Source organism: Eretmochelys imbricata, chromosome 1, assembly GCF_965152235.1.
Source record: "Eretmochelys imbricata isolate rEreImb1 chromosome 1, rEreImb1.hap1, whole genome shotgun sequence".
In the NCBI taxonomy this organism is placed as follows: Eukaryota; Metazoa; Chordata; order Testudines; family Cheloniidae; genus Eretmochelys; species Eretmochelys imbricata.
Genome location: NC_135572.1, coordinates 36,571,594 through 36,593,452, shown reverse-complemented (window position 1 = coordinate 36,593,452; position 21,859 = coordinate 36,571,594). Strand labels below are relative to the sequence as shown.

Below are 21,859 nucleotides of genomic sequence, written 5' to 3'. Positions count from 1 at the left end.
CCACATTCGCTCTACATCAATATCTACCCTATTATCTAAGCAGCCAACTATTTTCTGTTTATCCTTTTCGCATTCCAAACCGAGCACTGTCTGTTTATCTACTTCATATTAATGAATTATAAATATACTTGATAATTAAAAGCTGGTATTTACAGTCTTCGCTATGCGAGTGCACAATAAATGTGTGATACAAAGCTGTTGCTCTATGTTACAGGCAAAGTACAGAGCTCTCTTGGTCTTTTGGCATCATTTCAAGTAATCTTGGTAGAAGAACTTAACAGCTCCACTCTTAAGACATGGCAACATCATATTAACCCCAGAGATGTTGTTTAACTGCTTTTAATTTCAAATCACTTAAACAAGCAATAGAAATCACCTACTTTTAGAGTCTGATTCAGCAATCACTTGTTATCCAGCCTGTGCTTCCTATCATGACTTTAATGAGACTATTTATAGCAGTAAACGGTGGGATCAGTAGTATTTATAGGTTAGGGCACCTATTTAAGATCAGATATTGTCATCCTTATGCATGCTTAGTAGCACCTTACTCTGTACGTAGATCCCAGGGGCAAGCAGAGTAGCTCCTTATGCTGGACATAGCCTCACTGAAATCAGTGGGATGACCCACAGGGTAAGATAGTACTCAACACCAGTAAGGGTGGCGGAATATGGGCTTTAGCTAAGGCCTGATCCGGTATTCCCTAGTTAGGAACAACTCCTGCTGACTTCAATGATGTTATTCAGGATTTACATCAACACAACTAAGTGTCCATAGCCTCTGTTTGCCAGAAGCTGGGAATGGGTTGCAGGAGATGGATCACTCGATGATTACCTGTTCTGTTCGTTCCCTCTGAATGAACATTGGCCACAGAATACTGGGCTAGATGGACCATTGGTCTGACCCAGTATCGCCGTTCTTACGTTCTTATGCAGAATTTGGCCCATTAGTTTGATAGTACCACAAACACTACTCATAAACCGGGACATAATTCATAAGTAAATACATTCTAACATAAAGCTGAACTAGGGACAGAAACAGCAATAACAGAATCAGGCAGCACTATGGCAAACGCACTGCACTGGATCACTGCCACATCTAAGGTGTGATGGTGAAGGAGCAGCATCTTCTCATGCCTTTAATGATCCATGAAATGGCATTAATCCAGAACAGCACTCATTCCAGTATGTTTCTTGTAGAAATTAAAGATCTCTGGTGTATCGGTGTTCCCCCATTTTGTTTATTTTTAGAATCTGTGACAGGGTCGGGCCAGATGGCTATAGGAGAGTAATAGAAGGCAGATATATTAGCCCCAGGCTAAGTAGTTCCCTTTTCCCGGGGTAGGGTAATAGGGAAGGATCTAGAACAATCAGGAACCTTCGGGAGACGATTAAGACAGGCTGATTAGAACACCTGCAGCCAATCAAGAAGCTGTTAGAATCAATTAAGGCAGGCTAATCAGGGCATTTGGGTTTTAAAAAGGAGCTCGCTTCAGTTTGTGGTGTGCATGTGAGGAGCTGGGACCAAGAGACACTAGGAGCTGAGAGTGAGAACGCGGACCGTTGGAGGACTGAGTTGGGACTGAATGCTGTACAAGCATTATCAGACACCAGGAGGAAGGTCCTATGGTGAGGATAAAGAAGGTGTTGGGAGGAGGCCATGGGGAAGTAGCCGAGGGAGTTGTAGCTGTCAGACAGCTGTTCCAGGAGGCACTCTATACAGCTGCATTCCACATGGCCCTGGGCTGGAACCCAGAGTAGAGGGTGGGCCCGGGTTCCCCCCAAATCCTCCCAACTCGTGGTCAGACACAGGAGGAGTCAACCTGGACTGGGGGTTCAGAAAAACGGCCAAGCTGAGGGCTGCCGTGAAGCTCCAAGGCGAGCAAATCCGCCAATAAGCGCAAGACCCACCAAGTATAGGAGGAACTTTGTCACAAATCCTAAAGGAGCTTGTCAGCTTCTCTAAAAGTCAACTTTTTTTTAATTATAGAAACTATGAATTTTTCATAATGTAACAGATCCTGAGATCCTCCCTGAGCCCTTACCTCAAGTAAAACTCGCATTGACCGTCTCCTGATATTGAGGCATTGTCTATTATTCCTAATACTACTATGTTTTAGATTTTTCACTCTCATTACCTGATTTAACAATCACACAAATTATCTTTTCTTAAATGTCTTCTTCCCCCCTTCTCCTCAGGATTTTCCTTCCGGTCATGGCTTGTCTATTTAAATAAGACTGCCTTAGCCACATATTCAAATTAAAACAGTGCCCTTTTCCCTTGTAGAGAAAGTCCTTCACGGTTGCATTTAAGTTTGTCTCAGTCATTAATGTGCCATGACAAATGTTTCATTTGTTTTATTTAGGGTTGTTTCAGATGAAATTCAAATTCAGTTTAGTTATTACTCGTAGGATCCTAAGACTGACTCCTCCTCTTTTGGGTTCTAAGATGAGGAGTGGGAGCTAGGGAGATATGGCTCCCATCTCCCTCCCAGCAGTTGTACCTTCTTGCCCAGTCCTTCTCCACTTTTCCCTCTCTTGGAGAGGTCCTTCCCTGCTGTTCCTGCCACCCAGGAGTATCAAAGTAACATCACACCTCCAAGAAACCAATGGGTTCACGTTATTGACACTGCTCATGTTACCACATCCTTGCTGGTTCTACCTTACTCCATGCCAGTCCTGCCTCCTCTCTATGGATTCTGTAGGAGTAAGCAGGGAGGAACCAGACATCAGAGGAAACTGGTCATGCTGGGAGAGCGATCTGACATGGAGAGAAGGTCCCCAGCAAGGAAAGGGTAGGGCCAGCTATGATTCACTGTAGGCAAGAGACCTGATCCAAGCATGCTCCCAACCCTTCCGTAAACAGCTCCTCTTTAGACCTAGTAGCCCTGTTCTTTCCCCACAGGATCCTGGACACTCTTTGAGGAATATAACATACTGGGGTTAGTCAATGCTCCAAATATTCATGTAAGATATCTGAGAGAATGAGAGTAGAAAGAAGGAAAGGGCAGTGTCCCAGCACCATCACTGGTAAGTTTTTTTTGTTTGTTTTTAAATGAAAAACTGTTAGAGAGATCTCTGCACAAAACACAGTATACCTGAACACCACATATTGCAGTTGTGGGCCGAATTGTGTTCTCCATCACACCATTATAAATCCTGAATAACCCCCAGGAAGTCAATGGAACTACTCTGGACTAAAGCAAGAGCAAAACTGAGCCCAGGTTTTTGTCTAAGAAATTTCCATTTGGTTTTGTTCTCTCACACACTGTGTGCTGAAAAAGCAAAATGAAGAATATTATCACAGTATTATTATTTCTATCATAAATTTTATAAATTACCTATATGAATAGCTGTGAGCCAAAGTCCTTCAGGGACAGTCATAAATCCACAAGCTGTCCCTGAGCGCTAGATTTAGTATTTGGATCTTTGAATTAGCTGAAAGAAATGTAAAAACTCCTTCAGAGAGACAGTTCCCTCTTGGCCACACATCTACACAAGCTTTTTGCAACAATAATTCCAACCTGAACTTGACAATAACTTGCATCTAACCATTTCTCTCCACCTTTTGGGTGGTATTAGGGATTTCCTCCCAAACACCTGTGGATGGAAGACCCATCATGCTCTAAAATTCTCTTCCTTCACGGCATCTCCTATATATTTAGATCAGTCCAAGATAATGCAAAAACTAAGAATTCACAAGAATTTTTAAGGTATTCAAACGTTTTGGATTCCTATCTACTTTCTTAATTTTTCCTGTTGCCCACCCATAGACAACGCTTTCCTAAAATGCTGGAGGGAACTCTGGATAGCATTAAAATAATATTTGCCTCAGGGTGACCTGTCACTTTGGTCTCTCGCACGCAAAGGTGGCAGCCCTTGTACTCCCCTGAGTGTAAGACCTGCTGCAAATCAGTGCTGCTGGGGGTAAGTCGGGAGGGGATGGGGTTCATGGTCCTGTTCCCCTCCCACAATAAGCTTATTAAAACCAATGGGGCTACTCTTGTGAGGAACTACTTACCAGTGTGACCAGGGAGGGGGGTTTCACTGCCTGATTTTTAAATATGGAGAGATATTAAAGTATATTTGTAACGTCTATCTACCTTCATTACAAAGGAGATTCAGTTGTAGAAGATATATCCTTCACTCGATTCCATGTGTAACTCCCATTCACATTAATGAGAGTTAAGTATGTGTACCAAGAGTTGTAACCTATAGGATCAGCTATATATGGCTGATATGAAGGGGAAATGGCTGAATATGAAGGGGAAATGGCTGCTGCTTGAGCCAGCGACTGAATTCTGGTTGCCCTAAAGTCCTAGGCCAAATATACCAATAGAATGGTATGCACCATTCCAAAAAAGTACCTTTATACATCAATACGAATATATGACTTTAAATCACTTTGCTACCTTTTTTTCATAGAGGAAAATATTGCACCAGTTTGTGACAATTACACACATTTTTAAGGATATCATTGTCTGAGTTTACTTGCTGCAATAACTGGTGCAAACTTTTGAGAAGAATTTGTGGTTTACCACAAAAAATAGATGCAAGTTAAACTTTTAAATTTTAATGAATTGTGAAAAACGCTTTTGTGGCTGGGAAAGGGCCCATTGGATCTTACTGAAGTAGGTACAAACCACTCGCTTATCACAGTCAATAACTTCTAACAGTTCTTGGAGACTACTTTGACAGAAAGGACTGGGAAAGGACACAAAGGCGGGCAGTGCATCATCTTAATACATAGCTTAATAAAACAACATTCTAATAGCTGATCCTATAGGTTGGTGCACATACTTAACTCTCATTAATATGAACGGGAGTTACACATGCAATTGAGTGAAGAATATATCTTCTATAACTGAATCTCCTTTGTAATGAAGGTAGATAGACGTTACAATATATACTTTAATATCTCTCCATATTTAAAAATCAAGCAGTGAAACCCCCCTCCCTGGTCACACTGGTAAGTAGTTCCTCACATGAGTAGCCCCACTGGTTTTAATGAGCTTATTTGTGCGTCTAAGTGCTGACTAGTGTAAGAAGTTGACAGCTAGGCTCAAAGTGATGATGCCAAAGCCCAGTGGGAGCCAGACAATATGGTCATTACCAGATGCTCCTGTTGACCATAGAATGTAGGGTAAAGCTGCACCTTTTCACATGCATACTGTCATGACTGACCTCATTTTAATCTCAGGTTGTGCATGTGTATAGAGCATTATAATTATTATCCTGTTATTGTGAATGCTCAGCTGACTTTTCACTGGCTTCCCATTTAGCATAGTATGTAAAAGGCTGGCAAAGGAAATGCGATTAAGATCTGAAGCTCTGCTTGCCAGTAGAACTAAAGTGCAGAAGATTCCTATCATAAACAGTAACTGAAAGAATGATGAGCACTCAAGGCTTTCATCAGGAAATGAGAATGCAGGACTCCTTCCAGATCTGTCAGAATCCCAAAGAAGAATGGAGGAGAGAAATCCAATCCATCTGTATAGATTGTCTTTTGTGGTATAACCACCATCCGCACCTTTACAAATATTAAAATACTGATCAAGGAGGAGTCAGTGGCAGACTGGCTGAGATGGGAGGGAGTTGAGACATTAGATGACCATCAGAGATGCTGAAGGACAGGAAGCATGAACAGGCAAATTTTCTCTGAGCTTTTGCAAAGACCCCAGTTCTTTCCGATGCATATCAGGGAAACAAATTATTTACCCTCTGTTCCCCTCTGCCCACCAATTCCTTAAACGGCTAATGCCATCATGGTGGTAGGTATCTAGACTCAATTTATCTGTTCTACAGGACCTCTGTGCTAAAGCCTAATAAAAAATGTCATTCTGCAAAATGTTTTTACAGTATGACGTATCTGTAACAGAACTGTCTGTTCCCATGTGTGTATTTGTGTGTGACGGGGAGGGGATTCCTCCCTTGACCAGCTCTAGGTGTCTGCCATTTTGCCACCTTCCCGCACCACTCAAGTACTTATTATAGAGATCATGAAGGATCTTTTCTGCTGCATCCATTGGCAGCCAGGGCCCAAAATAAATGATGAGGTTGCTGCTTGCAAATTCTCTCTACTATTGTCAAGGTTCCTTCCCCACTCTGAACTCTAGGTACAGATGTGGGGACCTGCATGAAAACCTCCTAAGCTTACTTTTACCAGCTTAGGTTAAAAATTCCCCAAGGTACAAATTATTTTACCCTTTGCCCTTGGATTTCCACTGCCACCACACAACTTTATCTGGGTTCCTGAAAAAATGTAGTTTGGACACGTTTTTCCCCCCAAAATCCTCCCACCCCTTGCACCCCACTTCCTGGGGAAGGTTTGGTAAAAATCTTCACCAATTTGCATAGGTGACCACAGACCCAAACCCTTGGATCTTAGAACAATGAAAAAGCATATAGTTTCCTAACAAGAAGACTTTTAATAGAAGTAAAAAAAAAGAATCACCTCTGTAAAATCAGGATGGTGAATACCTTACAGGGTAATTAGATTCAAAACATAGAGAATCCCTCTAGGCAAAACCTTAAGTTACAAAAAAGACACACAGACAGGAATATTCATTCTATTCAGCACAGCTATTTTCTCAGCCATTTAAAGAAATCATAATCTAACACATAGATTCTAAGAATCTAGCTAGATTACTTACTGAGTTCTAAGACTCCATTCCTGTTCTGTCTCCGGCAAAAGCATCATGCAGACAGACACAGACCCTCTGTTTTTCTCCCTCCTCCCAGCTTTTGAAAGTATCTTGTCTCCTCATTGGTCATTTTGGTCAGGTGCCAGCGAGGTTACCTTTAGCTTCTTAACCCTTTACAGGTAAGAGGATTTTTCCTCTGGCCAGGAGGGATTTTAAAGGGGTTTTACCCTTCCCTTTATTTTTATGACAACTATACATGCACAATCGTCGGCAGGTTGATCAAGTGAAAAATGGACAGTCTGATCAGGGATGCCACTAGGGAGCATTCTGATGGGAGACAGGGGAGGTCGGTGGGGAAATGCAAAGTAAAGAGGGCACTGCCATTCCCTTTCACAGCCTGTCCCCATTTCAGAATTAAAAGCTAGGGCCCTTTACAGTAAAGGGAAGAGCGGGAGAAAACATTATTTATTACTCTGTGACCCCTTCACCGTTGTCGCCAATTCCCAAGTTCTCCTTCTGTAGTCTATCTCTGATCCTACCACCCCTTGGACATACACATCTGTTAACTGACAGCCTCACTGGCCAGCTCCCTCCATTCCCCTCTGCACTCAACCTGCCAACCCAGCCCATCCACACGTCCAGTTCTGAACCTCCCCAATCCCCTCAGCTCCCTCCGGCCCAGCACACTCACCAGCACAGAAATACCTGGCCACATATCACCCTTTGGACTGGTGACCCCTTCCCCTTCCACCCTTCCTCCTTAGTCTTTTCAAACATCAGAATTCTCTCCCACCCAACATCCCAGGACTCAGAACACTCCTCCCCTCTCCCCTGCCCCTCCACAAAACCCATCCCAGGCTCAGAACTCCTTCCCTACCCATGTGACACCCACCAAACTCAGAAGCTCACCTCCCCAGCTCAGAACCCCCGCTCTTGTTGATAGGTCTGAAAATTCAAGAGCAGAGGCAGCAAGGAGTATGTGCATATGATCTCAAATCGCTCCAAAGTCTATATCACCCCATTGTGCCTCCTCTTTTCTGCTGCCTAGACTTTATATGCTACACGGCCAGAAGACCATTAGTAGGAACAGATATACATGCAGCCTCCAGGGATCAGAGAAGTTCCAGCCTCACCAGGAGCCGCTCTGTGCAGCATGTGGTAATGCATCCTGCAGTACACAATCCATACTATCAGGTGACACTATTGGTGGGGCTTAGACTCATTAGACCCTAATGACCAGCCAGGCCTGACTGTAACAGGGTCTTTAAAGAACTGAAGACAAGTATTTGCCACAACATGTGCTTTGGAGTCCAGATCTCCAGGCAGAATTCCTAGCAGAGCTGAATGAATTATTCCTTGTAACAACATTATTTCATTAATTTAGCCTATTTCTTCTGTTCATGAATTACCCATGAACAAATCGTGATATTTACAGATGTGCTAATAATAATTATTTAATGAATAATTTATGCAAACAATTTAGCCCTGGATTGTTTGCAAACTGGACACTGCCAGTATTTGCTGTTGGTGATTTGCTATTTGTGCCATGTGATCAATGGCCAAACTTTGTTTCAGTTCCCTGATTTAATGACTTAAGCTATATAAGCAGGAAAGGTCAGTCCCTCTTTCTAGGTACAAAACTGTTTGCTATTCAGAATAGTTCAACAAATATTTGAAGATGGCTATGGGGTTACTTCTAGTGTTCGATTATTCGTGCTTTTGCTTTCTGCAAATACTCTTGTGTATAAAATCTCATTCCTCACAAAGTTTGAGGGTAGGCTGTCATCTTGTCTGACACACCAGGGATTAAACAAAGGACTCCACAACTAAATGCATAGGTCTTCACATCGGAAGCTGAACACTCAAGCTCTGTAGCTGAGAGCTGTAACAGATTCATAACACACGCTGACCAGTGGGTTACATTTGCAAATAAGTGAGGAAAAGGGGTTGTGAATACTGGTGATGTGGATCAGTTTGTTTTATTTGCAAGAGTATTCATCCATATCCTTCAGATGCATTCATTCAGCTCTTGTTCCCAGGGTTCCTAGTTTAGAAATCTGTGCTGTGGGTTTAGGAGATGTTCCTGTTTTAGGAAGAAAAAAAATCAATTCTCTGGGCCAAATGGAAGTTTATCTCAAGGGAACCTTTTTATTCCACCATAAGGCAAAAATGTCTTGCCACTAAATAAGTCTTAGCCTCCAATATTGACTCTGGACAGGGAATTCATACAGACAACTAATCACCTATAGATCTTTTAGGGTCCAGAATGTATTGACCACAACAGCTGGATTAAGGTTGTGCTGACACCTACAATTCTCTAAATATAAGACCCATAACAAACCTGGTAGGCAGAATGACATTTTAGTTGATTTGCTATTGTGCATGTCCATTATGTCCAGTGCAAGGGGAGAGATGGTGGATGGTGTGTCAAAATGACATATGGATGACGACACGACAACTTTCCGAGGGATATGACGGATTCTCCATTATCTGAAGTCTTTAAATCAAGCTCAGATTTATTTCTAAACGATGTGCTACAGCTCCAACAGAAGTTATGGGCTTGATGCAGAAATTACTGGGTGAGGTTCTTTGGCTTCTCTTATGCAGAAGTCGAACAAGATGATCATAATGATTCATTTTAATCTTAAAATCTAGGAATCTATGAAGAGCATAATTTGGGGGCGGATGGCTATTTCCCCCCACCATTTATTTTATTGCCCTTCTTTGTTTGAAGTGTTGCTGATAGCAGAACGTGGCCAGAAGCTATTGGTGCATATCCCATACTGGCTTTGAACCAGCTCTGCCTCCACCAGACACCTTATTTCTATAAGAGCTCACACCATAGACATTCACATAAGAATATATTTCTTTTTAAAGGGTAATTCTTACCTTGTTGCTTTAATTTCCCAGGACTGAGAGCAGCAAGGATACTGAGAGCAGCCAAAATAATTGAAGAAATCATAATCTAAGCGGCTCTCAACTGAGGCCACAATGGATTTCTACACTGTTGCATGGACCTGACCTAGGCAGACTTATCTTTAATCAGGTGCACCACCAATCTGAAATGGACAGCAGCCATGACTGACTTCTTTTTAGGCACTTGGGGAAAAACATGATTTTGAAAAACACCTGAGTTAGTCAAGAGAGCAACTCCCTTGACTTTCACTGGGACTTGTGCTCCTAAATTCCACCCTTAAATGTTTACTTTGGAGTTTAAATAAGTTGTGGTGATCAAGACTTGAGTTCACTGCTAGCAAAAGATTCCTAAACCATTCCAGGCCCAAGGGGGGGAAATCATTAATGACAGGCTTAAGGTGAAAATCCATTGATTCATTCATAAAAACTAAGGGAGGATCTGAAGATCTGCAAGTTCTGGCTCCTAATCCCCCTTCAACTTCTTAGGGGAGGGCTGAGTAGACCAATGTACATTTTGAATATAATTTTTGTATGCTATGGATATTTATATATGCTTTTTACATGATTGTATCTGTGTTTAAATAACTGACATTTTTGCTTGTACCGTATATTGTTCCCCAGACAGGAATTCAGCATAGTCCAGGCTCATACATCACATTAACTAGCAGTATGATGAATGCTGGCACTGTCGATTAAGAGTGTTAAAGATGAATAATAAACTGTTGGGGACAAATAATAATTTACATTTTATAGCCCCTTTGATTTAGGACAGCCTTTTCCCCAGGATATGTATTACATGAAACATTTCGCCCACTGAGGAAACAGATCCCACTCTGAGGTGTGACGGGATGGTCATTCTATATCAGTGAAAGGTTGACAAGAGAAAATGGAGCGTAATGTATCAAACTACTGAAGAAATTTGTCAAAATGTAAGTACCTCATAAGATAAACAAATTATAATACTACAAACATACATACGTTGCCTCTTATCGCAAAACTTCAAAAGTAGGTATTATTATCCCCATGTAAAAGATGTGGAAACTGAGGCAAAGGCATATTAATTGTCTTGCCCAACGGCAGAATTCTCTTCAACGATTTAACCAAGCTGCTTCCCTGCCTCCCTAAAACACCTATTCTACAGCCATTCATTGGTTAATCATAAACTGAGTTTACAGCTAAGTTCAAACTCGAAGAGCATGCAAGATTACTGTGCAAACACTGATATCAGTGGGAAGACTGCAAACAGAGTAGGCACTGAATCTATCCCAGGGAAGGTCTGCAATGGTTCTGAATAGCTAAAAGCCGATATATTTAATGTCAGTCTTCACAATGTGTTCAAATCCCCTTTCCGCCAGAGCATCCAATAAATGAGCTTGTGTGCGTTTTCTTTTTCAAGTGCTTTTTATTTCTGTTGTGCTCTATTTGTATTTATAGAAAATATCTGCAGTCACGCTCACTATGTCCATGACTTTAGAATACAGAAAGGTACTGCACCAGACTGCGTTTTTCAGGAGCAATGATTGAATATGAATACAGGGGTGAAATGGACTATGGAACACAAGAAAACAATGATCCATATTACACATTTTTAAAAGTAGACAATTACACACTTAATCAAAACAGAGAGAACCTGTTTACATTGTGTAAAATCTGATTCATATTATTGCTTAATAATAATGTGCTCAATTCTGCAATCTTTACTTAGGTAAAACTCCCGTTTAAGTCACGGGGAGTTTTGAAAGGATAAGCACTATCGGAAGAGGGACAATATTTTGTATTGGAATTTGTTAATATTAGTGTAGCTAGCCAAGAAACAGCAATAGCAGCAGCTTACAAATATGCCGTGATATAGTCCCTGGTGAGGTCAACATAAAACTTATCCACAATCAGCACTTCTAAGAGAAACTAGTAAGAGGGGAGAAAGGTTGGGTCTCTATTCTGTATAGCCAAGATAAAGATGACACTCAATTGCCACCTTAGATTTCCCCGCCTTCTATTTTTTTTAAAAAAAACCAGCAGTTATGTGAGCAAGTCACACAGACTGAACTTATTCCCCTGGAGCCTCCCCATTCAGGGAGAATATGAAAGAAACAAAGCTCATGCAGGGAAGTGACACTATTAAGATGCTGCAGTTAACCTACAGAGAGCCAAAGACTTTTCATAAGGACCTGATATTCCAAAGTACTCAGCACCTAGCAGCTCTCACTGAGAGCTATAGAAGCTGCTGAATACTAAGCACTTTGGAAAATGTGGTCTCTATTTAGATGATTAAACAGAAGATATGCTCTCTTTGAAATCTGGCATCTTACTATGGTGGCTAACAATGGAAGCTATTGGCACTCAACATTTTAGAGGACCCAGAACATAAAATACTTGTTTATTCATCATACCAATAATTATTAATCTTTAAAGGCCACTCGAAAGATCTGATGATTTCAAAATGTAAGACTACATAAAGACACAAACATTTTTGGCAAAACAGAGATATGGCTAGTGGAACTGCTGAAAATAAAACACCCTGAAATTAACCAAACATTGCACCTTCTGGACCAGATACTGATCTCAATTACACTGGCATATATCAAGAGTAATTCCATTGAGTTCAGTAGAATTACTCGATTTACAATGGGTGTAAATGAACTAAGAATATATCCCTCTGTCTTCACACATTAATACAGATAACTGATGTACGGTTTTGCCTGTATAAGTAGTAGAAGGTACTAGACATGCTAACAGAGAGCATGATATTGTGCAGTACTAGTCCAAAATTTTATCCCTAAGCCAACAACACACTCAAGACTGGAAATCTACAGCACAGCTCAGATCTGCTTCTTAGTTACACTGGTGCAAGCTCTTTGACTTCATCAGGCTTGCTCTGATATGCCATCACTTGAAATCAATGATAAAACTCCCATTAACATCAAGCAGGAACAAGACCCAAACGAGAGGAATATTTGACCCATCCCTTTTAAATCATAAATAATAACAGGTGAATGTAAATGATGATGCTATTGCTGAAAGAATAGTGTAAACAACTATTAAAGAGCACACTCCACACTCTACTACACACCAAGGCTGCTCCATTTCATCCACTGGTGCAACAATGGTTAAAAAGCCTCACATTGATTAGAAAGGTGATGCAGCAATTTGCTAAATGTGCTGCAGTTAAATTCTTAAGCTCTTTCAGCACACATTCTCCCAGTGTGCAATCTGCGGCTTCCGTATTATCAAATAGAAGTAAATTCTGGAAATCCAGACAAGTTCACCGGCTTCAAATCGGGAGCGGCACAATTCACCCAGAATGACCCCAAATTGTTCAGAAACGGAAGCAGACTGCTTCCCCCTTTCAGGAACAATCTCAAAACAATCATGACCTAAAAATGAAGTGCACGAGCTCTTTTGACTGGTCTTACCTAAAATTTAGATTGACATAGCTACATCAATCAGCGGCATGAAAAAGTAACACCCCTGGACACCATAGTTAAGCCGACCTAATATCCAATGCAGATGCAGCTGGGTCAACGAAAGAGTTCTTCTGTCAACCTAGCTATTGCTGCTTGGTTACGTGGATTTACCTACATTGATGGACAAACCCCTTCCGTCAATGCAGGAAGCTGTAGCACCCATAGTGTAGATGTGCCCTGAGATTGCTGAAGTGAATCAGTTTAATTTACTTGTTAAACTACATTCTGAGCAAGAGGGACTGCATTGCACTGGCATCTGCAGAAGAAATAGAGAAACTGAATCTTTCCTACTAATCCTACCAAAAGGAAGATGAAATGATTTTTGTATCCTGTAACAATGCTCCTGAGGTTATACTTTTAGTCAATCCAATAAAATGAAGAAAGTTATGATGAATGCCTTATTTCATGCCAGCGGAGAGTTTCTTTTTGAATTCTCACTGAGGAAATTTTACTATGTTTTAGTGAAGGCCAGATAATTTATTTTCCTGAAAATAACCTTGCAAACTAAATCCTTATTTTAAAAGTGGAACAATTGAAGGTGGATTTGTTGTCTGCAGCAGAATTGTTTCACAGAGAGCATGCAAACAAACACTTAAGCTAAGACATTTTCTCTGTGAGGAATTTGTTCTCCGCACGTGTGTACATAACTCCTCTTAAAGTCAGCAGCAGCTATGTTCTTTGAATCTACCAGCAAGTGATAGTTAAAGAAATCATGCAAGAGATCAGTTTAAGTAATAAGGGTCTCATTTGCAATAAAGTTCATTTACTAAAAAAAAAAAAATCATTTTGGAATGGGATTTTGTAATAGATCTAATCCTTCTGAAACAGGAATTTAACAACAAAGTTAGCCTTCTGTGCATCTGACACAAATATTTACCCCTGCAGTTTAAACTTGTGTATACTGTACTAATTTTCAGTACACCCCAGATCTTAGCCATTAGGAATATTGTACTATTCTTGAGGGCAAAATAAGTAATTTGCCAGTCAGACCCACACAGCCTTGATCCCTAATTAAAGAACACCACTATGTTTTTAAACAAAGTTGATTATTAATTGATGGTCACACTCCTAGTGCTGAACTGAGGTATAATTGTTTAAACTGAGTTAATAAGCAAATTTAATGAAAATCCCATTGCTAGGCAGCTTGGCAAATGAAAGCTGATACTTCCTAAGGGCTCTTTGGTGGCTTATGTAAAATAAGTTAAATTGATAGATATCCACAATTTAAAACCAGCATTATAGTTAAATCCGATTGGTAATCCTTTTGAAAGTGTTAGCAGAAAGGCCTGTCATGCGAAGGACATAGACACCACACTACCCTCCCAGCCCCAACTGCTCCAAGGTCAGGGTAATGCACATTCACAGACCAGTGTGAGCAGGGAAGCATGCACTCTGCCTATCTGTTCTGTATGCGGTCTGATCCTGCACTCTGAAGTCAATGGTGAGCTTCTGTTCATTTCAGTGAGACAGGATCAGACCCTCTCTGTTTGTAGGGCCATCAATTCTGCATTAGTCAGCAGCACTACATTCTAAAACAGAACCAGCAAAAATTAAAACTCCTGGAGAAACAGGAAATTTAGTCCAACCTATGGAATTTTCTTACAGAAAATAAGCTCCTGTTTTTTCCTTACCAGGTGATACTCAATAAACAAAAAGTTCTATCCTTTGCTGGATATTGTCTGTCTGAGATTAAAGTCATGGTTAAGAGCAGAATAATGTGGGGTCTGGTAGAAGAGTGGCCAATTTGGCAAATATGCTACTTATCACTAATGTATTGATCTGGCTAAGAGTGCACATGAAGGAAACCTGCGGCTCTCAGGAAAGACTTTACTTTTGGAAAAATGTTGTCCACACTTTTTCAATATTACTTTTTTCTGATTCAGCATTGTCCTCCACTAGCATTGCAAGACTGGCTATTCATTAAGAGGCTTTAATATTGCAGCTGAAGAATATCCATACCCACAGCACAAGACATGGATACTTCTGGTGGGCAAATTGCTTTTTGTAGCAATTATACAACTTCAGCTGTTTCTCTAAAGTATTCAAATGGCTTTAAAACCTGGTCATATTATGTTGATAGAATTGTTGAAGTGCATTAGTGAAATATAGAGGATAGCATGTAATGAAAGACGTCCTTTTATATTTAGCTAAAGAATAAATATGTACTATCCGCTCCAAAAATAAATGCATAACTCTTATATGTGAAACATAATTGAAGTTGGACCTTTAATCACAGGCAAAAGCATCTGCATATATTGTACAAACAAATGTATGGTATTAGTCAAATATTACAACTTTTTTATGTTTATTGTGTTCTGATGAGTCAAAATCTTGTAAGATCCATGTTTTGCAATAATTTCAGTTCCCTCTGTCAGTAAAAGAGATTCTCTGAATAATGCATGTAATTTAAAGGATTTAAATAAGACACCAGCACAGGGGGTAAACCCAAGCTGGTGCAAATCAGGTCCATTTTATTTGAACTACAATAAAATCTGTCTGATAAAATTACCTGTTTCTCAAGAATGCATGATTTATAAGAAAAAATGTGATGGTTCTGGGGCTCTTAAAAGCCAAAACAAAGACAGACAATCACAATGTATATAAACTGAACACAGAGAAAGATTACAATTCCAAAAAGAAAAGGAGTACTTGTGGCACCTTAGAGACTAACCAATTTATTTGAGCATAAGCTCATGAAAGCTTATGCTCAAATAAATTGGTTAGTCTCTAAGGTGCCACAAGTACTCCTATTCTTTTTGCGAATACAGACTAACACGGGTGTTAACAAAGTGTTCCTGGATAAACATCATGGTACATAGGAAGCAGACACTCAACTGTTTTAGTCTATTGGAAAGACAAACAAAATATTCACATGATTTAACATGATTCGACCAACGTACAAGCCATAAACCTTTAATATGTCCTGTTTATTGTCCTTAATACATGGAATGGGCCAAACACTGCAGTTTTACGAGTCACCTCTGCAGTGAAATAGAAATGAAAATAAAGCTAACTGGTCACGTCTTACATCTTTACGCTTGACCTCACATGAATATTCATTTCCGTCTAGTAGCTTTAAGGCTATTGTACTGTATCATTTTGAGGCGTGTGTGCTCTAATTTAATTCTATACAACGATAAGAGCCAAAGCCAGTATTTCCACATTGGTTTAGTACAGAGGCATTATTTCATCTATCTATCTATCTATATGAATTGCCATGGATTGCTATGATACTACTTAATGCAGACTTTTTATCTTTAATTAGGTTAGACAATCTCACACATCTGTGCTTTGGAAGCCTCTGTCAACCCAACAAATTCAATCACATGGACGCCTGTGTCCTCCAGCTATCAGACAATTGATTTTTGCAGGATTCTGCTCATATTTAGCTTAAGGGACATGCGATATGTTCATTCATTTGTCAGTCAGTTTGCCTGTACTTCATTGGGAGGGGCGCTTTTAAAAAAATATATTCCCCACTATTCAAATATCTTAGACAAAAATAAATACAATAAACACAATTAGACCTGTTGGCATAGAGAAGTGTAAAATATGACAAATATAATTACTAATGTTTGGATAAAAATACATATTGATTTAAGTGGGAGATTTGCCTGAATAAGGCCTGCAGAGTTGGGGCTACCAAATGCATGCAGACATATGTATAATTACATATACTTGTTTGTTTTTTCATTTCTGTATATTGTCCATATTTATCATCTATGAATCACTAAATTGCTTAGAACTGCAAGACTATCTTCGCTATACATTTTGTTGTAATTTTGATCAGGGTATGAGTCACTCTTTCCATAAGTGACAGCAAATATAAAGGAACCATTTTTTCATCAGTTAAAATAATGCAAACTAAACACAACATAATGGGAAGATGGTGGAAAGAGAGCTAAAGGAGCAACTGTGAATAGTTTAAATGAAGAGGAAGTTAGAGAACTTACTTTTGGTACCTAAAATGTTGGTCTTATATGCAGAAGTAGTGCAGTCATAGATAATGGTTTTAAAATGTATGCAAATCAGAGTTATTATTAAACCCAGTATTGTTCTACCTAATAGTGTGTGCAATAGTTTTGGGCTTAAAGTTTAATAACAGCCATTAAAATCATCTGGAAGGACTGAAGTGAAGGCAGATTCACAGACAACTGGTTTTAGTTATAATTATTAAATTTAAGGTACAAATGCTTAGAAAAACCAAAAACTAAAACAAAAAATATTTCAAAATCCACTGCATCAATTCTAAATCAATAATAAATGAGCAGTGCCGGCAAAAGGTCATATGCGATGCACTATTTCTCAGTGAAATACACCTGGGTGGATCTAATATTCTATCTACTTTTAAAAGCACTTTTTAAAACTCCTTTCTCCTTTACTTATTTGGAGTTGATTTTAGCATTAAACATAACTAATACCTTGCTTAATACAGAATTCACACTCGGGAGCATAAATCTTTTCTGTATATATGCACTGGTGCCATTTTGGCAACATAAAAGCTTTTCTTGTTAAATGAGGTGACACAGTCATCTGAAGATTGGAGTAGCAAAGGATTATATAAATACATTTAACAGGCATCCCATAGGTTCTAAAATGTGAAGTGTGCTGTACATACAATACACATATATTAAAAGTATGAAAGAGATGGATGTGAGAACCCAGATAACTTAAGAAATATTGTATGTGTTTTTAAAGGCACACTGAACAGGAAAACCTTCTCCAATCTGTTTCTATTTTGAATTCTCTCTTAGCAATGTTGCTCAGTGCTCCTAGTTCCTGGGGCAATTCATTCTTGGGAAACCACTGAGAAAAAACATGGAATTTGAATCCTGAAATATGTATACAGAAGAAGCAGCGATTTTCGTGGTATTTAGCTATGTACCACTAAATCATTTTGCCCTACACTGTAAAATGAATACCTCTTATGAAGTCCAACTTAGATGAACAGAAACACAAATGCTTCCCCACCCTCAGACATTAAGCTTTAAGCGTCTACCCAGTGTTGAAGGAATCCGAGGAAATGTGGAAGTTCAGCTATACTCTATTTTAAAAAAAATATGTATCCCATATTCGCAAGAGCATCTCTTTTTAACGAGAAAGTGTGCACAGACTGGGGGAGGGGAGTAATTGTTCCAGTTGGAGTGGTTTGTGAAATCAAGTAGATCGGATGCTAACTTGATCTGGCACCAATGTGTGGCTGTATGGAGACATACCCACAGGATGTATGCATTAGGAGATAATAAGAGACATTTACAACCCAGAATATAAGAGCAGGGCAGGCTCAAGTGACATCACTAGATGAACTGCAGCGTCAACCTCCTCAAATATATTATCCTGCACACCATTGCTTCACTGTCCCCTTTTAGCCATGAGAAGAGCACTTGTGATCACAAATATTATGGTGTCTTTTCAAATGCAGGCAAGACGTGCCATGCCTAACAGCAACAGAGACATTCATAATTCACAATTTTTCTTTACAACGGCAAAATCCATCTCCATAGAAACCAGAAAGCAAGAAACTACAGTAATAACACTAAAGTAAATGTCACATTCAGTCAGTCAGCACAAAGCAGGAGAGGGGATGTTGCTAAGGTTAGAAACTAAGGGGAATTCTCCCCCCCGCTTTTTCTAACAGAGCAGCTGACTTGAAATAGATTGTTTTATACAAGGTAATGATGTGGTCTCGTCTTAATTTCACTGTAATTTACTCATAACTTGGCCAGATCAATGGCACATTTACTTACAGGCATTTGTTACAGCAAAGCTGTTAGCTGTTTCAATGTTGTCTACGTGAGGAACCAAATTAAAAGGTGCTTCAGAGGCGTTGGGGCTGGTATTATGAAGAAAAATGGCTAATCGAAAAGCAGTATATTCCTGATCTGTGTTTCTGATGAAGAGACCACCTACAAGAACAGCAAAGGAAGCAAGAGTCAATTATTCACAAGCCAATCACTGTACTATGAAACCAGCCAACTACCTCTCCCAAAGCTACTCCGTAATACTGGTCCTAGCAGGTCGAGGGATACATGAGCTAATCATATTCATAAGCACAGCCACCACCTTAAATCACTGTCCTAAAGCGATGTGAACCTCCCAGCTGCATTCGGGCTCTATTCCTGCTTCCGCGGTTCCCAGCCTTTCATACTGAAATACCCAGATTTGTCATGATTGCAGCGACCTTTGAAACCATTTAGCCTCCATCTCCAGGATACTGAACGCACTGCTAAATCAGCTCCTCAGCATCCTCCTTCGCCTTCAGCGGCGGGCAGATGGAGGAGAGCGAAGCTTCTTCGATTAGAAAGAAGGAGGCTCTGTACTGAACTGGCAGGTAATGAACTTTGCTCCTCTGCAGCCCAGGTGCGGGCAGGGAGCGGCGTCTTTCGGAGCGCACGAGAAGCGATGCAGTGATGGAGCTGAGCTGGAAGGAATTCAAATAACTGCGCCCCGTCAGAAAAGAAGGGAAGGGGAAACGAGCGAGAGGGCGAGCGAGTGGGGACGGGTGGGGAGAGGGACACAGGAGCGGGGGGGGGGGGCACAACCACAATCCTAAACTTTCAAACTACGGAAAGGGAAAGGAAAAGCCAGCAGCATCTCGCTCCCCATGGCAAATAAGCTCCTGCACCGGCCAGTGCACGGGAAAGCGGCTTTCAAACAACTCGCCATCCCTCCAAGAAGCAGAAGGAATAGCGGGTCGCACTTAAAGAGCGCGCGGGGTGGGGTGGGGTGGGGCGGGGGGAGATCTTCACAACTTATTCTAATGCCGCACAACCCCCTCCCCAAGGATCACTGAGTTTCAATGTATTTTCCCAAAGAAAACCAACCCCTCTCCGTACACCCTCACCCCGTACAAACACACACACACACTCTTTCCGGGGGGGGGGATTAAAGAAGGGGGGTAGAGGGAGAAATCTTGCAGCTTCATTCAGCCCCTGGTTTCCAACTCACTTTGGAAAGGATTGTAACACTTGACACATGCACCCAGCCCAATGCAGCGCTTACCTATTTGCACACTGCTAGGAAAAGCTCCCATTGCTAGTCCCCAAAAGCCAGAAAACAAGAAGACAAGCTGTCTGCAAATAATCCTCATCTTCTCTTTTGCCTCTCTGTATCTCCTTCTCTCTCTTTCTCTCTCTCTCGCTAGATGCTGCTCAGAGAGGCATTGAGGACGAGGTGGCTACAAACAAAATTAAGAATAAAAATGAATTCAAAGGGGAGGGGGAGAAAAGAGAAGACTTTTTTCCCCTCCTTCCTTTTTTCTTTAAATTTAGCAATCCATCCTGCTGAGCCGGATTTTTCCCGCAGTCTCCATAGCCCTGGGAGAGGTTTCTGTCCGGCTGCAAATGTTGCACATGCAAAAGATGGTGGAGAGTTTGGTGGTGGTGGGAGCGTCTAGTGGCTGCACTGAGAGAGGAGACATGCGCTATCTCCCCTCCCTCCCCCTCCCATAAACACAAGCAGAGGGAGAGAGAGAGGCGCGCGCGCACGCACACACACGGCTTCCTCGGTCTCTCTCCAGTGCACCCCACTCTCGAAACGAGCCACACATAAATAAAGCGCAACCACAGGAGCCGAGGCTCCGGAGGACAGCAAGGGGGATGCGCCTTCTCTCTCCCACCAGCGTATACACACCCGGCTAGAGCAGCAGCAATGAAGTTTGTCCCCAGGAGAACGGAGCCCTTCTTTTGCAGCCAAGTCCTGCTCTTAGGCACAGCCCTCACAGCAAACGTGGGACTTTAGATACTGCAGCAACCCGGGGCGGGAGAGTCCACTGAGCAAATTCTGCTGAAGAGGGGGTGAAAGGAGAGGGGATGACAGACGAGGGGGAGAGAAGGCTTAGGGGGTAACCAAGGTCACTGCTGCTTCATTGCTATCAGTAGCCCTTTCCTACACTCTCCTGAGGAGCCTGTGGGCAATAGGGGGACAGGATGAGCAACTTACTCTGAGGGGGAGGGAGGGGGAAGGAGAAGGATGCTGATCTCATTAATAATAATTGATATTTAATAATGAATGCAAGATCAGAGAATCACAGAAATGTAGGTCCACAAGAGACCTGGAGCGGTCATCTAGTCCAGTCCCCTGTGCTCTGGCAGGACCAAGTAAACCTAGATTATCCCTGATAGGTGTTTGTCCAACCTGTTCTTAAAAACCTCCAGTAATGGGGATTACAAAATCTCCCTTGGAAGCCTGTTCCTGACCTTAATTACCCTTACACTTACAATGTTTTTTTCCTAATATCTAACCTAAATCTCCCTTGCTGCAAAATAAGCCAATTACTTCTTGTCCTATGTTCAGTGGACATGGAAAACAATTGATCACATCCTTTTTATAACAGCTGTTAACACATTTGAAGAAAGTTATCAAATCACCCCTCAATCTTCTTTTCTTAAGACTAAACATGTCCAGGTTTGTTTGTTTTTTTAACCTTTCTTCAGAGGTCTAGTTTTCTAAATCTTAAACCATTTTTGTTGCTTTCCTTTAGACTCTTGCCTATTTGTTTACATCTGTCCTAAAGTGTGTCACCCTGAATTGGACACAGTACTCCACCTGAGGTCTCACCAGTGCCAGGGACAATAACCTCCCGTGTCTGACATATGGCAATTCTGTTAATACAACCCAGAATAATAACCTTTTTCATAGCTGTATCACATAGCTGACTGATATTCATTTTGTGATCCACTATAACCCCCAACAGTACTACCACTTAGCCAGTTATTCCCCAGGTTATAATTGTGCGTTTGATTTTTCCCTCCCACTTGTCTTGTTCTGAATTCAGCAAGATGAAATTCAATAAACTGTCCAGTTTGTCAAGGTCATTTTGAATTCTAATCTGTCCTC

General features: G+C 40.9%; 1 protein-coding gene across 9 annotated transcripts in view; it reads right to left on the bottom strand.

The window, feature by feature from the left end:
• The window catches only part of GRIA4 (glutamate ionotropic receptor AMPA type subunit 4), a 294,730-nt gene extending 274,619 nt beyond the window's left edge, over window positions 1-20,111 (bottom strand). For all 9 annotated transcript variants that reach the window (XM_077805819.1, XM_077805810.1, XM_077805858.1 and 6 more), the window contains exons 1-2: window positions 20,024-20,111; window positions 18,769-18,927 (exon numbers count right to left, since the gene is read on the bottom strand). In XM_077805819.1, the coding sequence (XP_077661945.1) occupies window positions 18,769-18,927; window positions 20,024-20,111 (247 nt within the window). The remainder of the gene's footprint in view (window positions 1-18,768; window positions 18,928-20,023) is intronic.
• Between the last annotated feature and the right edge of the window lie 1,748 nt (window positions 20,112-21,859).